The sequence below is a fragment of the Salvia hispanica genome, chromosome 4 (assembly GCF_029641045.1).
Source record: "Salvia hispanica isolate PSC_SH4W2 chromosome 4, Shi_PSC_v1, whole genome shotgun sequence".
In the NCBI taxonomy this organism is placed as follows: Eukaryota; Viridiplantae; Streptophyta; class Magnoliopsida; order Lamiales; family Lamiaceae; genus Salvia; species Salvia hispanica.
The window spans coordinates 862,070-880,052 of record NC_142695.1 but is presented as its reverse complement, the minus strand read 5'-3'; the positions used below and the strand labels follow the sequence as shown (position 1 = coordinate 880,052).

Here is a 17,983-nt window from a genome sequence, read left to right as displayed (position 1 = left end):
GCTTCATTAATCTAATGCTCCATATTCATTGAAATAAATTCAACCTATTTGATTTATATTTTCTAAAATTAGTCTATTTTGCTATTTTGTCTGTCAACCAAAATTATTTAAATTCAATTTTAAATGTTTCCACTACAAATTACTACGAGATCTTATTACCCATTAATAATATTATAATTATTTTTTTCTCTTCTTATTTGATTAATTTTACAGTAATATTTTTATATATCGTTTCTAAGGAGTGTGATCAATTGCTAACTTGCTAACTCATCAATGCAGTGTATTAACAATGTCAATACTATGACATTAAAATGTTAACACATAATTTTGTTAAACTTCAATATAACGTGTTGATATTATATGTTGTCATTTTGATGTCACCGTATCGACATTTTTAATACACTGTATTGATGAGTTAACAGAATTAGCAATTTAAATAGTTAGTAATATAACGCCATCCTCATTTCTAATGTCTTTATTTATAAAGGACGAGGGACTACTTAAATTTGTGGCCATGTTATAGACAATAATACGACCGGTTGACAGCTTGAATAGAGTGGTTTCGATTAAAAAATGTTTTGACTTTCAATTTGTCAATTCTAATTAAATACTTAAGGCTGTATGTGGCATGATTTAGTTAGATTTCTTATGGAAACTTCTATAAATTGATTTCAATATCTTCCTTAGTATATGTCGATTGTTTATTAAAAAATGTCAAACGTTGTGTATCTTTTCGTTCGCACGTATAAGTGTGTTTATACGTAATGCCTATAATCAGAATAAAAAGAATCATAAAACCATTACTTATAACTCAAATCGAATAAAAATCGTAGAGAATCGGTCGATTTTGTTATACAAGGGCCTACGCAATTATTGAAGTGGTGTTCGATTACTCGATATTAACTTATCACGTGATTCTTCGAAATTTAATCGGCTTGAGATTACATGAGATTAATTTTATTGCAAAAAAGGAAAAATCATAAGTCAAAAATAAAATATATTATGATATTGAGTCGAATAAAGTTGAAGAAAATCGATCAAGTTTTAATGGCATCGTGGATACGCATATTATGTATGGTTAGATTAGTTATCATTATTATTATAAAAGATTATATTAATATGGTGATTTCGAATAAAAAACGTTTGACTTAATTTTGGTCAATTTTGACTTAAAATTAAAGGCATTATTATATGTGGCATAAATTAATTAAATAGTTATGGATTCATTTAAATGTCGTATATAGTGAGGTATGGGAAAGGCTTTATTAGAATTGATTTAATTTTCACTATATGTCACTGTTTACTTACAAATGTCAAACATTCGTGTGTACAATTAAGGCATATACAATATGTAAATGTAAATTGAGACGAACTAATTAGATAAAGGTTTCAACAAAGATTATTCTTTGATGCGTTCTCAATATCTTAGAGAATCTTTATTCCATCAACTATTAATTTTGGTTTTGTTAAATTTTGGCTTTATTTGTAGTGGAGTGTGTTGATCTCAAGCCTCTATTTTGTTGTTGCAAGTAAACGCTTCAAATAAAAAAAAGAAGAAGAAGAAAAAGTACTGCATTGAAGTTAATAGATTATTATTATATGATGTGCATACGAATGAGATATAGTACTAATAAAATGTGTTTTGTTTTTAAAGCTAAATGCAAAATACTTAAAATTTTGACGAGCATGTCATAGGAAAAATAAAACTAAGAGCAACAAGATGTTTTCTTCAATTCTATATATATTTACACGCAATGGCATATTCACATCGATGATTTAGTTATTTATTTTTATTAATGTATATTTAATATCTAAAGTATATTAAAAATATTAAGATTACAGTATTATTTAGCATTTCAGCCGAATGCTTTAATCAGTGATATATTATCCGTATTATCTTAGAGAAAATTTTATTATATTATGGTATCTTATTTGGAAAAGTACATAATAATATCACTGCAACAAAAAAAATCGGATAATGACACTGTTTAATGCTATTAAGAACGCTAGTTTGTATCTAATTATACCACCAAGGCTTCATAAATGTGTCCTTATTTTTAGTGTTCCAACTAAAATTATGGGACAAAAATAGAAGCATCCTAAAAAAGTACTCCGAAAGACTAATTTCAAAGGTTGTATAATTAGTTTGCACTACAATCGCTTCGGTCTAGCTAAGTAAAATCTTGTAGCACGACTTCACGACTTAATTAGGCCCGTGGATCATAATTCATTTATTAGAATTTGGGTCTTTAATAATTTGAGTTGTAGCTCATATAGATCTATTATTATTATTATTATTATTATTATTAGAGATGAATTATGACAGAACTTTGTTTAAAGCCGGAATACTGTATCAATTCATAAATACATTGATATCAGTTGGTATCATAAAACATGGTATCAATTTTTACTTAATATTAGTTCGTTGATTCATAGTTTCTCACTCTATATCAGTTTCTCACTTAATATTAATAATTAATATGATTTGTGTTAACTGATATTAATATATCAGAAAATTTTGGTTCTCAAAGTTCTCACTAGAACCACTCACCATATCTCTATGTATGTATTCATTCTATATATATACTTGGTATATACTATATAATGTCGTGTGCTTAGATATAATAATGTAGTCATTTTTTTATATAATTGAAATCTGAGTAAAATAATACTACGACGTACACATTGAATATCATGGAGTAGGGGGGAAATCATTTTGTTATTGTTTGAATTACAATAAGTAAACCCCAAAACCAAAAGTCAACCCTTAATCTATTGCTGCAAATGGCATTGACCCAATTAAAATAACAATAAAAATATTATTGAGTTCAGGTATTCAAGAAAATTAAACATGAAAGGTGTTGCTGATGTGGATTGCATTAATAATAGTTGTAGTACTAGAATGAAATAATATAAGATGACCCAATCCTCTATAGCTCTGTTATTGATCATTAATGTTAGTGATACTCCACATTTTATCTTTATAGTACTGCTTATAAATTAAACTTGAATGGCATTTTTTATGTTGAATTACACAATCCATTTATATAATGATTTTTTAAAAAACTTTGGGCCTCTCTGAAGTAGTTGGGCTGTTTCTATTCAAATAAATATCTGGGCTCAAAGCCCATTATCAGTCAACTTAATAATTAAATAGTTTGCGGGCCGGAAAAATTATACTGGCCCAATAGCACGCGGCCCAGACTATAATGGGCCGACGAAAGCAACGTCGACTCGAATCAGCCACATCGAAACCTATTTCCGACGAGTCGTTTTCAAGACTATTGCTTAGGGTTTAAATTATTTTGTGGATGATACCTTTGTGTTATTCTAATTGTTAGTGTTAACATTATTTTTAAATAATAATAATAATTATAACAAAATTATGGTTCAGGTTCAAATTAATTCATATTTCCATTCCATATGAGTTTGTGTATTCATCCTATTTAGAATTTAATTATGAATAGTAAATTCGAAATATGAATTAATAAATCAAATTTATGCAAACTCTACCTAAGTTTGATTCACAATATTTACACGATTTATTTTTACAATTCAAAATATTTGGTGGGGGATGGATAGCACGATTGCAAAGAAGAGAGGCTATGTGGTTGATTTCGAGCCACAACAAGGAATAGAAAATTTAAAATTAGCCAATTAGGCTACATACCAAACAAGAAATCAAGTACTACCAAATAATTAATGTTAGAAATCATTTTTTCTTATAACTACAGAATTGTCAACCAATTGTACTTCAATTTATAATAATACCATGAGGGAAAAAAACAATTGTACTTCAATATATATATAGGGTCATAAAGGAAGACACATATCAAGTGATTTATATCCACGGCAACTATTATTTCAAAATGGGATTGGGATACTTTTTTTCTTATTTCAGAATAATGTCCAATTTCAATGATTGAGAGTATATTTATATCATTCTTTCATATAGTAATAGTTATTGGAACTTGGTATTTAGTACTGCATGTATTTTTTGTATTTTATCATTAAAAATCCATCTAAAATTTTATATATACGACAACTATCAATCATTGGATTAACAATATCAATGGATGAGATTTGATATTATATACAATACGTACTACCTAATATACTATATTAAGACACTTTTTATGACTAAAACTAAGAATTTACCTGAGCTCTTAGATAATACTAGTAAAATTCTATGACTGATTCATTATACTTATTCAGTATTTACCATAGATATTTCACAATGAAAGTACTAAATATTTCTTAATAATTAGAATTCTCTTTAAAACAATTTCATACACATGTAAACCATCACATTAAATGGTATACCAGAAAGTAAAAAATAAATGGAAATGATAAAAGAAAGTTGCTATAATCAATATAGTAAACTCAACATAATAAACTAATTAAGGTTGTTCAAATCTTTTGGAGTTTCAAACAGTGATGTTAAAGCCTAGTCTTTAGACTTCATCAACTAATTGAACAACAATTACATACATACATATATATAAATATGAACTAGTGCTCAAATAATAGAGTCTAGTATTATTTTAATTATACTAATTTAAGAAGGTAGGGCAATACATATTCTTCTGCGGCCAATGAATTAAGAGTTAAGTGATTTATAATTTAGTCCAGACTGATTATATTATTAGTTACTGCTTACTGCATGTACATATACAGTAACATGTTGATTAAATAGAATTTAATAAGGATTAGAATCTGAATCAAACTGTTCACTTATATACTAAGAATATTTCATTTATGATAGCGTTTCTAACCAATACATTATTACCTAATATTATATAATTTCTTTTATAATTTGGAGCTAAGCTAGAGAAACTTTACAACTATTAACCCTAGGGTTTTTAAAATAGATACTTCCTCCCTATACTTAGGTTAATTAAACTCACCCAATACAATCAATCTATTAGAAATAATAATCAGTCTTATTTGTACAAACACTTGGTTTTGCACACAAACTTTCAATTTTTTCTCTAAATATATACACAAATTACTTTATATGTTTTGCGATTTCTCGGGATTTAACCATTCTATGAAATAGATACTGATCTGGCATCGACATGACTACTATGAAATGTCTAATTAGTAGCTGATTCGATGCCTCATCAATATCTCTTTCCGATGATTAAATCCTAGGAAAATGACATGAAACAAATAGTGTATAAATTTATGCAATTGAACGAAAAAAAAAATTAAAATATATATCCAAAAAAAAGAGCAACTATTATGTAATTCAAAGAAGCTACTTTTAGTCCATATGATGTGACTTCACTTAATAGTTCAATATATTATCAAAACATTTGGACCATTAATTCTTTCTGATGTATCAGTAAGAGACTGTTAGTCACTGGATTCGCCAATGAAAATTCACTGTAAAAAAGTACTCCCTTCGTCTCAGATATTTTGACCTAATATTTTATTTCGGGCCGTCACACATAATTTGTTCTATTTAATTTTTACCATTTTTTGTAGTGGACCCCACAGTCAACTAACTCATTCCTACTCACATTTTATTATAAAACTAATACTTTAAAAGTATGACCCACATCCCACCAACTTTTTCAACTCATTCTCCATTAGATTTCTTAAAATCCGTGCCAGGTCAAAGTGTCCCAAATTATCTGGAACGGAGAGAGTAGTTACTATAAGCTAAACTCTTGGATTAAACAATTATTCTTCCAAGTACCTACATATCAATAGAGAAATTAGTCACCGAATCCGTCGATGAAAACCTTGACATAGTTATAACATTTTAAACTCTTGGTGAAAACCATGCCACAACCAAAAAATAGTTACTATAACTTATATGTATATATGTATGTATACATTAATTTCATGAGGGTAGAGAAAGTATTAATGGCTGATGAGCATTGGACAGGTTAGAATAGGTTGTTTCTTCCCTATACGTGTTTTTTTTGCACTTGTCGCCTAAAAACTAGGTTGTCCTAGTGCGTGTGTGTGTGAGCTGCCATTTTCACATATCTCTAACCACGACTTCCCCACGGCCTAATTTCATTCCCCACATCAAACTTTCCACTTATATACCAAACCCCCCCCCCCCCCCCTTTCCCTCCTCCTTATTCACCCCTCTCTCTCTCTACATATATAGCAAATTTGATACTACAACTACTAAACTCTTTATACGTACGACACTATATATGTGTATTGTGTGCCCACACATAAATATATATGTCCCATTCTCCACATCCTTCTAACATGAGTCAACAACACCATTCCCCCCCTCCCCCTATTTCCCCTAAACCCACCCCCCCTCCTCCTCCTCCGCCGCCGCCGCCACCACCGCCGCCGCGGAGTACTAACACTGCTCAATCTCAATCTCAACATTTGCAGCCCTCAATCGGAAGCGAATCGCTTCCGTCTCCGAAAAAGGTCAAGACCGCGGCCGCGGCCAGGCCGCCGGGCGGGGGGAAGCACCCGACGTACCGCGGCATCCGGAGCCGGAGCGGGAAATGGGTGTCCGAGATACGCGAGCCGAAGAAGACGACCCGCGTCTGGCTCGGCACCTACCCGACCCCGGAGATGGCCGCGGCCGCGTACGACGCGGCCGCGCTGGCGCTCAAGGGCCCCGGCGCGGCCGTCAACTTCCCGGACCAGGCCGCGGCCTATCCGGCCCCGGCCTCCCCCGCGGCCCTGGACATCAGGAGGGCGGCCGCCGCGGCCGCCCTCCTGATGAGGCCGGACGAGCAGCGGCCGGCTGATGCTGATGATGAGCAGCAGCATCGGCCGGACGCTGCTCGGGACGGGGAAGCGTCCGCGGAGGCGGAGCATGAGTTTATTGATGAGGAGGCGCTGTTTCATATGCCGAATCTGCTGGTGGATATGGCGGAGGGAATGCTGGTTAGCCCGCCGAGAATGGCGTCGCCGCCGTCGGATGATTCGCCGGAGAATTCTGATGTGGAGAGTTTGTGGAGCTATTGAAAAAAAAAAACAAGACACGTAAGATTGTTGTACTATCATTTATTGCAGAAGATTATATATATAATATACAAAGACACATTCATTTGTGTTCAAGTAGGAAAAAATTGGTTGCATAATTCAATTTGGTTAAATTCTTGTTATTCCTATTTTCCTTTCAGTTTCTTAATTTTCGGTTTGAAGATTTGTAATTGATTAATTAGATTCAAATCTAATACAATCGATATTTAGAATAGTTGCATTTGTGTTATCATTGTGTGTGAAATAAACTAGTACGAATTAATATTAATTAATTTCTTGTGTTTTGAGATAATTTGCCCTAATTGAGAATGGATGCATGGAAGAATTACATCAAATTAAGGTTCTAATTGTGATCGAATATTGTTATATATCTCTCTCTATTACATCAAACCTATGCAAAACCACAACTTGGCAAAAACACGAGAGAGATTTGAAGACTCGAATTTGACCGGCTAGACCTAGAGACCGTTGGTGAGATTTAAACTTGAGAGCGTTTTAATTTTAAATTAATTCTCACAATTGATTTGAACATGAGAGCGTTATATTTATTTTGAATTTTCAATTATTTGTAATGTTGATTTGAAATGGTGAAGTTGAATTTGATCATGACATGTTAGACAAGGGTTTCAACGGATCAATAAGTTTGGGACAAAAAGGTTTCTCTGATGCTATGATGAGAAACAAAAAAGGCCTTTCCGAAATTTTAGACATGTAATGGTCAAACCAAATCGTCCTTAGAGTTGCTTTTGCCTCAAGCAAAAAAACCATATCACAAATTATCTATACTAATTACTATCATCATCAAGCATTGATTTTCTCCTCTCTTTTAAACCAACTTATTGATCCGAAATACGTCTTATAATTTAGTTGTGTTTCATTGTCAGTCATTTAATTAAGGATGTAATTACCTAAAAACACTTCTTAATTATAGTCAATTGAGTTGTGTTTCATTGTCAGTCGTTTAATTAAAGATGTAATTACCTATAAACACTTCTTAACTATAGTCAATTGAGTTCTGTTTCATTATCAGTCGTTTAATTAAATATGTAATTACCTATAAACACTTCTTAATTATAGTCAATTGAGTTGTGTTTCATTCTCATGATTAAATTCCACAAATTAATATCCAATTATCATATAATTTAAATTTGTAATTAGTGGAGTTCCACATATGTAAAAGATATACTACAAACTTTATCCTGTTTGGGATATGTATAATCATGTGAGTTTTTTTTAATAAACTTTATCGAACGTATACATATGATACAAGACCATATGTAGCTTGGTAAAGAGATGTCATTACTTCCAAGAGAGAGAATCATTGGTCAAAAGTCTTGAAATTTATAGTTTTCTAATAGTTAAAGCAATTATTTATCTGGTGGGCCTCATTCTCATTTCTGAATTTACCCTAAGTTGAAAGATATATTTAATGTCTTAAAATCAGTCACTCTATTTTTATTTTCTTTCGATTGGGGGGACCATCCTATTATATTTATATCTGATCTAGGTAGGGTTGTAACATTGATAAGTCTATTAGTTTAGTCAGATGATGAATTCATTGGACGCCAATGATCGTGAAATTCGGCTCTACATAACTATGAGGAATGTTACTATTGTTCAATTTAGCAGTACGGAAACAATTTAGAATATAAAATTCAACAAAAAAACCAAAATATTAACATAAAAGACAAAATCAAACGTTTTACACAAAAAGAAAATGACAGACGAATACAAGAATACAGCACATTACGAAGTTATTCGCCAATCTCATCCAAGCCAAATGAGTTGTTACGCAAATCACCCGCCCGTAAAAAGCAACACAGGCAAAACCGCAAAAAGAAGCGATAAAAGCACGAAGGGCCGGATAACGACAAAAGCAAAGAACAAAAACCCCTCAATAGCAATAAATTGCAGCAGTCATCAATTTTCAAGAATTCAAACGCATCCTATGTTTCAACAGTAAGCATCAACTAGGTCATTTAAAAGATGTCAAACATTTAAGAAAAAAGTTAATTTGAAAAGGAAATAGTCAGAACATTATGATCTGTTTATTACAATGTATCATGTATATGTATAGTTGTATACGTGTGGGCACTCGACACTACATTGACTCTCTCTCTCTCGTACAATGAGATAGAGAGTTTACCATGAAATTGGTGGGCAACACAACGTGCTCTTGTCAACTCATCTTTAGGAAATGCTTTCAAATTCAATAGATTTGCACGACATTTGTCTACTAGGGGTAAACCCTAGTACCATTTTACCATCTTCCAAATTGAATATATTAATTTATTATAATTTATATGTATTTATTTCACACCTGCCTGTTTGTTTTCATTTGTTGGGAGGGTAAAACTAATGTAAAATTCAGATACATATTCATCCAATTTAAATTTGATTAGGGATCCATTATTTTTTTAATAATTATATATAATGTATTTTCGTCCAGAAAATAATTATATATAATGTATTTTTTTAATAATTATATATAATGTATTAGGGATCCCTAAATATTGAAGGTTAAATCATATTTATAAAATTTGTCAAAAATATATAGTTAAGATATTTATAAAAAAACATGAGTATGTGATCGAGTTTATTAAAATACTCTTCAAGGTATTGAGGGTATTTTCGTCCAGAAAAACTTGGAAATAGTAAAAAAGTACTCCCTCCGTCCCGGATAATTCGGGTCACTTTGACCGGGCACGGGTTTTAAGAATTATAATGGAAAGTGGGTTGAAAAAGTTAGTGGAATGTGGGTCCTACCTTTATATATTAGTTTTATAATAAAATGTGAGTAGAAATGAGTTAGTGGAATATGGGGTCCACTACCAAAAATGGTAAAAGTGAAGTAGGACAAATTATGTGGGACGGACCGAAATGGAAAACTGAAACGAATTATCTGAGACGGAGGGAGTACTTCAAATGATATTAACTCATAATTGACGGACCTAAAATGATACTCCTTTGACAAAGTTCACGGACCAAAATAAAACAAGGGTGGCTTAATTAGGGTTGATGATTTTCGAATCAATTATGGCTTAATTAGGGTTGATGATTTTCGAATCAATTAGTGGGAAATTGGATTAGCAAATGTAGAGAAACTAATGATATTTAAATGTAATACGTGTGACATTGTGGGTGTAGTGGGCATAATTTTTTATTTAATTAATAATATTGACATCACTTAAGAGATCATAATGAGCCTAGCTTTAATAATAAATTTAAAGAATAAAAAATCCAGTTTCTTCAAATTGCTTAACTTGTAAATTGTAAAATCATCCGTGAGAAAAGTCGGACTTTAGCGCCGAATGTTTGTGCTTAATTGGAGATGTTTGCGTTACAAATTCATACCAAATAAAGTGGCTAATTTTGATTTTTTTTCAAGATTTTATTATCATAAACCCACTTGATTATATATAGCTAGGTTTTTAACAAAAACTAAAAGATGTGTACTTCTACTTTCACGATTTTATAATATATACTGTACTAGCTATCATTGAAAGCAAAATATAAAAATAATATTTCATGGATATGGAAACGTTTAAAGAAAAAAGTATTGTATGCAAATATAAATATGAAACTAATAATAATAATAATGATGATAAGGAAAAAGAATTCCAAAGGATGGTGGCGACGGTTGGAGAAGATTAGAGTTGGTAAAGGTCGGCCAATGTTAAAAAAGTTGTTTTAGTAGTCCGAAATTGTCACATGATATAAGTATTGATTTGTAAATATTTATTAGAATAATTAATCCAATTGGGTAATATGTAATTATTGTAAGGGAAAAGGGAAAGAAAAGTGAATATTTGGTGGGGTTTTCTGTCTGATACAGAATCTCACAAAGATGAAAGAAGAAAGCCGGAAATTGCTTATGTTTGGATGATTGAAAGAGGTTACCTTTGACTATTGAAAATACATATTTATGGCCGACATCAAAATACACCCTCTCATACTCATTTCTTGGTTTTTTGGTGGACTGTCTTTTTCTACTCTACGATATATTTTGTAAATCGTCCATGGTAAAATTTTGTGATGATTTAGTTTATTATCGATGTTACAATTTTGTGATGATTTTTTTAATAAATAGAGCAAAAAAGTACCTAGGTCATACAAAATAATACTACTACTACAATTTTGGGATGATTTTAGTTTAATAAATTATCAAAATGAGTCGCCTATATATATTGTCTATAATCAATTTTGTGATTATTAAAGAGTAGCCTAAGTCGTCCAAAATACAATTTTGTGATGATTTTAGTTTGATAAATTGTCCATAAGAGACACATAAATAATTCATAATACTACAAATTTGTGACGGTATTAGTTTAGCATATTAAATTGTCAAAAAAGAGTCGCGTAAATCGTTCATGTTACAGTGTTGTGATAATTTTCGTTTAATGGATCGTCCAGAAGAGTAACCTAAATTGTGATATTACAATTTTGTGATGATTTAAGTTTGAGTTAAATAAATCATCCAAAGACTAGCCTAAATCAACCATTTTACAATTTTGTGATGATTTTAGTTTAATAAATCGTCTAAAAGAGTAACCTATCAGGAGAGAAAGGATCATTTGATATATATACTACATCTCGCTTGTGTCATTATACTTAACTGATGTGGGACGGATTTCTTCGCACTACAATGAGCGATGCGATGTTGTATGAGCGATGAAAAGTTATAAGATTTGTGTTGTGTAAGTGGTTATAAATTATTTTCTATATCAAATAATTTTAATTTATAAATAAATGTAAAATTACAAGATACTCTTACAATTTTTTTTCAAAATTGTTGGGCCATGGCCCCACCTCAATGTGTATGGTATGGATGTATATTGTTGGAGACCAATTTTTTAGCTATATATGAAGACACATATAGAAGCATAAAATTACGTCGACATGAATAATGTGTTTCTAAATACATTAATGGGTCATATGATTAACAAGATCGAATCTTTTCTTTCTTTCTCAATAGATTTGCAATTCAACTATAGTCAGGAATTATGCGAGTTTGTCAAACTTGGATTTATTACATATAATAATATAGTGCGAAAGAATATGTTATATCATGATGTGGGGTTTAATCGTATCCCTATTCATATTTAATCTAATTAGTTGGTTTAAGTTAAATCAAATAGGGACAAGAATGATATTATTATATGTGAGTAAAGAAACATAAGCTTTAAAATCTGCAAGTGGGAAATGAATTATTTAGAGAGAAAAGAAATGAAAAGACAATATTCTTTCTGCCTATTTTGAATGTTTTAAGAAATGAATTACGACTGCATTTGGAAAAGAGGGATTAGGTGACACATCAAAAATCTTATGATATTAATTCTTCATTTCATTTCATGGACAGTTATTTTTCTTAATGTTAATTGCAATTATTTTTGTCTTACAATTCGATGAGTCGAATTCCGGTCGATGCATCCCTCCTAATTAAATCACAATTAATTTAATTACTTTTAAGTAAAAATTAAACTATAATTAATAGTTAATTAATCATGATCATAAACATAATTAATTATTTTTAAGAGAAGTTCAATTTAATTTAAATAAGAATAGAATTGTAATTAATAGTTAATCATGTTCTTGAACTAATTACTTTTAAGTGGGAATTGAATTCGGTTTTAATTAAAGTTAAATTATACCTATAGTTAATTATGATCTTCAACTTATTTATTTGTTTTTACTCTCGAAATTTCCTTCATTTTTATTTACAAATTAAATTCTTCTACGAAGTGAAAATAAGGGTGTAAAAATATTCGAACTTTATTTTTACAATTACGTAGTATTTGTGTGTGTGAATTGAGACAGTAAATAATATCCACATCATGCATGACCCATCAAGTATTTTATTTGTATGTTTTGTTTCTTTTGTTTGAATTATATACTGAATTGGTTGTTTGGAAGAATTCAGACAAATATATATTGAATATAAAACTAACTGCCAATCTTGATTCCCAGAAATGGGCCTATCCAAGTTAATCATATCATGAAATCCTATCACTTTATTTTAAGTTTTTTATTACCAATATTCCATTTTTGGAGGCTAGAACATGCATGATATCAACTACCTGCTTAAAAATATTGTTATCTCCATGCCGCCACACTTATCAGAATAATTAGGTTTTAATCATTATAATTTGCATAGTTTATAGTACTATATTAATACAACAATAGTATAACACTATAAATATAAATATATAATGACCTCATGATAATCCACTGAAGATCAATTGAGCTAAAATATAGATATATATAGATCTTTGCAAGGAAAGAGCTAAAAATGATTTTGTATTTCTTTCCTACAATTTCACCCGACTCTTTTCATATAAAATAGAGCTCAAATTATTGAGAGATTCTGATTGAATTTTTGTATCTGAATATGGCATACTATATAATTAGTATATTATTGTCATTTTGTTAATTCATTTGAAGATTTTAGTAACACTAGAAATTCAATAAACTACTTTAATCGGAAATCTTTTATACTAGTATATATATAGGAGTATTAGGCGTATCAAAATATTTGTAATTAATCCATTGTTTGATAGAATGTGCATTAAACTTAATACGTATAGTAATTAAATTTTGTACTATTAAAGTTTTTTTTTTTGGAATAAAAAAAACATCTATAATATACACCTTAATAACTCATAATTAAACGAATTATAATACAAAAATGACTTAAATCAAGCTAAACCAATTATTTTTTGCAATAATTTTCTGGGTGAGTTAACTAACTATACCTTCGTAGCTACTCCAACAATTTGAGGTTGCTTGAAAAAACACCCCTAAAAGAGAAAGATTAAAGTATTAATATTCGGATGTAATCATTGACTTTCAAGTATTTAGACACATAAACATTTGGAGCAATCTATGAGACAAAAATGACATATCCCAATGAGGATATATTTCTCTCTCTCATCATACAAAATTATATTTAAAGTGGAATACTTTGCTAAGTGTCAACATTTGAACCATCATTGGCCCACCAAAATATGTCCCCTACTTACCCAAATTATTATGTCCATTCATATAATTTTCTTTTGATTTTTTTGACCTTTCTATTAAAAACTTTATGTTATATAAGTTGATCAATTGAAATGATTATATTGGAGGTATTTCCTTTTCGTACTAATTAGTTTTTGGTCTAGGGCAACAACTTATTGTTAGATTTTGTATAGTCATCATTTGATGCTTCATTTTAGTGGGAACTATTTATGCTTAGTCAATTTCTAATGGAAAAGTAAATAGTAAATCCATTAACTGACGAAAACTTAGTACTAGTGTGCACAAATGATCGATTTATCTAAAAAATTAAATATGAAATCAAAATCAAGCTACAACTATCCAATTATCTAAGTCAAACTTTACCAAAAATTTATATTACTACTATTAAACTTCAACAGTTTGAGTTACCATCCAAATTAATACTTCTAAATTAGTTGTACCAAAACAATCCAATCATTTAAAGAACAAGAGTGTTGTGATGGAATGTATTACAAAATGCCAAAGTCCCATATAAATAGAACCACCGTAATCAAAGAAATGGAGCTAAGTAGCATAAATTGGTTTTAATATTCATAAAATTCTTTTGTTTATTTTATGGTCAACACTTTACATCCTAGACCTACTATAAATTTTTAGGTATTAGTTCAACAATTTGAACAATATAAAACCACCATTTAAAAATTCCTATTTTTATTAAAGCTTCTTGATATCAATTTTGGAGTAAATCAATGGCAACAGTCATAAAGAATTTTTGGTAAGTTACATGAGTTGGAATCAGATTACTTTCTCGGTAGAATTCAACAAGCAAACATATACTGTGTCTTAGGACTAATAGTATTGAACTATCAAATATGGTGTGTTGGCCTAATGTTAGAGTGGTGAATGACTAAGACCAAATGTCATTTCATAATGCTACGATTAAAAATAAGTGTTTATTTATTTAATTAAAAAGTAATACTACTTGAACTGTACAATTATTGAGAAGTGAGTGGTCATCTTTATCTTAACAAGTGTGGAAATATCCCTTTCTAGGAGTACAACTCCAAGGCCCCAGCTTATATAGGCCCAATTAATCATTAATTCTTTTATTATGTGCATATATTGATATCTAGCTTTAGGAAAAATCATGAAGACCATTGTAATTTTTTAATAATTACACACTAGTTGCAACGATAGAAAATAACTCTATCAACAAGAAAAAAAATAGAAAATAAATGTTGTGGTACTATCGATTTACCACTCATATATATAGTAGTTTGATAATGTCGATATATAAAAGGGTATAGTTTTGGAAAATAGTTTTGGGTTGGGCTAACTTAATTAAACTGGTCTCATATTCCCATTGTATTGGACCTTATAATTAAGGCCTTTAATTACTTGGGCTTTTGCACAGACTGTATGTTATATCCACCTATTATTTTATCCTTAAACGCCCCAATTTAAAGTTATGATAGAAAATATTGTTAAATATGAAAATATCCCAATCTTTATAGTATTCCATATATTATCAATTTTATGTTGACATTATCATGATTTTTATATCAATTTTATTATTGGGTTTCATATTTGGATAATAAATCATGATGTGGCGCTAGAGAGTGACGATTTGTTCCAAGTGTGCACCTTAATTTTTTTTGGTACAATAACACATCATCCTCGAAATCACCATGTGACAATTCAATTGTCCAATAAAGTGTCTTTGATAAAACTTGATGCATATTAAAATAATTGGGATTTACCTTCTACTAAAGTATAATGAATAAAGATATGGTGGCCCATTTACACTTAAAAAAACCAAGGCTCTTCAATGGGCTTTCATTATTTTTGATCCAATCAACTGTTATTCAATATCAAGTGGCAAAGCTGAGATATCATGAAATTTTCTTTAACACAAAGTGTGAAGAGTTTCGAACAAATGAGAGGCAATTGTTTTATTTAAGAGAGTCTGATAATGGTTCTCTGTCTACCTCGTCACGACTCTGAATGTTAACTTCTTAGATGAAGAAGTGTCTTTACCAAATAAATTACACTTCATCGTCTAATCGATTTGATGGTAAAAAATTTATAAGTGAGTTGTGGAATGGATTTAAATGGAGAGAAGAATGTGATAACCTTTGATTGAGTTGGGTATGTTTTCTTTACATAATTTGAAATTGTAATATTCAAAACTAGAGCGTTTGATAGATTGACTCGTCACTTCAATTTTAGTTTTATGATTGAGTTTATTACCTATAGTCACGAAGAATAACTCATTTATGATATATCCTTAACCTTTCAAATTTTTAACAATAAATCATGAATTTTCAAGTTTCTTAATAATGAACCAATTTATTTGACAAATTATTTAAGAAGTTTTTTGACTTAGAACGAAGTCGCTCACGTTGTCACATTAATACACATGCTTGTCACTATTTATCTAAATCACCATAATAGAGGGTGTTCGGTGTGCAAGATTGTATCCACGATTAAATTTATAGTGTATTTGGTTCATGAGATTCAACCTCATAACTCAATCTTAGATGGATAATCATGGGATAATTAGTCATAGTTAACCCCTTATGACTAAAATAATCTCACAACTCAATCCTAGATTATATCTTGATATTATTTTATTTTAAAAATCGAACGCCACCTACGTGTACACCAATTTATGATTCAACATTCCGTTTGCCTGGAAAATGGTTATAGGGTAGTTCCAATTTCTTGGAATGTTTTTATTGGTCATTCAAAGTTTGGAATGTATGACATAAACTATAATATAACCAAATCACATAATTTTACAAGCAGTTAATCCATTTTGTTCTTACCAAACTTATAAAACGTGGGAAAGTCATGATAATGATTTAAAATGAGAAAAACCAAATTGATGGGTCGGAGAGGACAGGGGTAAGAGAGCTTGAAAGAGACAGAGATTCATGGATATTTTACTACTTCGCACATGTTAAAACATATCCCATACTAATATAACAAAACTACTAGATTATTATTGGTACATAAAATATAGCTAAATAATAATCAGTTCATTCAATAAGAATATGCACTATTTCTTTTTAATTTATCTCATAAGAATATACATTTTTTAAATTTAAAAACTTTTTTTTCTTTAATGAGACGAGACTCCTTCTCCACTAACGTTACTTTTAATTATTTTTCTTTCTACTTTTCTCTCTCTTAGTTAATTACTAATTGTACCTTAAAATTCATACCCAACTAAAAATGCATATTCTTTATCTTGTAGGACGGAAGGAATACACGATAACGATACAACAAGCATGATTTGCCACCCCTATTCTTGTAGGACGGAAGGAATATAGAGTAATACTGTATCTTCAAAGCCCATATGCTTATTAAATTAAAGACTAAAATCTAAAATTGGTCCGCGACATTTTCTTAAAAACATTTTACTCTTATATATTAAGTCTATTATTTTTTGGTCTCAAATAATATGTTTTAGTTCAAGGTTAACAATTTCATTAAAAACTTGATGGTCAAACATGATTTGATCAAATTAATGATTTAATTCTGAATCTATTTAACTTGATTAATTATCATTAGATTAATTAGATTAATTGAGTTATATAGATGCAGAATTCAGCCACAAATTTTATCAAAATACATGTGATCGTTAAGTTCTTAATCGAGTTCTTAATTTTAGACTAAAACATATTGTTTGAGACCAAACTTTACAAACTTAATACTCCATAAGACTATCTTATTACATAGAATCAATGTTGATCTCTAGTCAAAATTAAATTATCCTATTTCAAATTTGTTGTTTGGTAGTACTACTAGAAGAAAAGTATTGTGCCACGTCAACATAAAAAGTACTACCTTCCTCTTTTCTTATCCGCGTATTATCGTGTGTATTGCGTATGTCCCATGTTTTCCCACTTCACTCTCACTATCACCATTTTTCCATTCACACACACCCCATGCACCTATATATATATCCACACACACTCCACACTCTCTAACTGAAATAACCGTAATA

General features: G+C 30.2%; 1 protein-coding gene across 1 annotated transcript; it reads left to right on the top strand.

Annotated features, from left to right (window-relative positions):
- Positions 1-6,111: 6,111 nt before the first annotated feature.
- On the top strand, positions 6,112-7,189 carry LOC125197218 (ethylene-responsive transcription factor ERF027-like). Its single transcript, XM_048095933.2, has one exon. It carries the CDS (start codon positions 6,208-6,210, stop codon positions 6,955-6,957), a length of 750 nt encoding a protein of 249 aa, XP_047951890.2. The 5' UTR covers positions 6,112-6,207; the 3' UTR covers positions 6,958-7,189.
- The last annotated feature ends 10,794 nt before the right edge of the window (positions 7,190-17,983 follow it).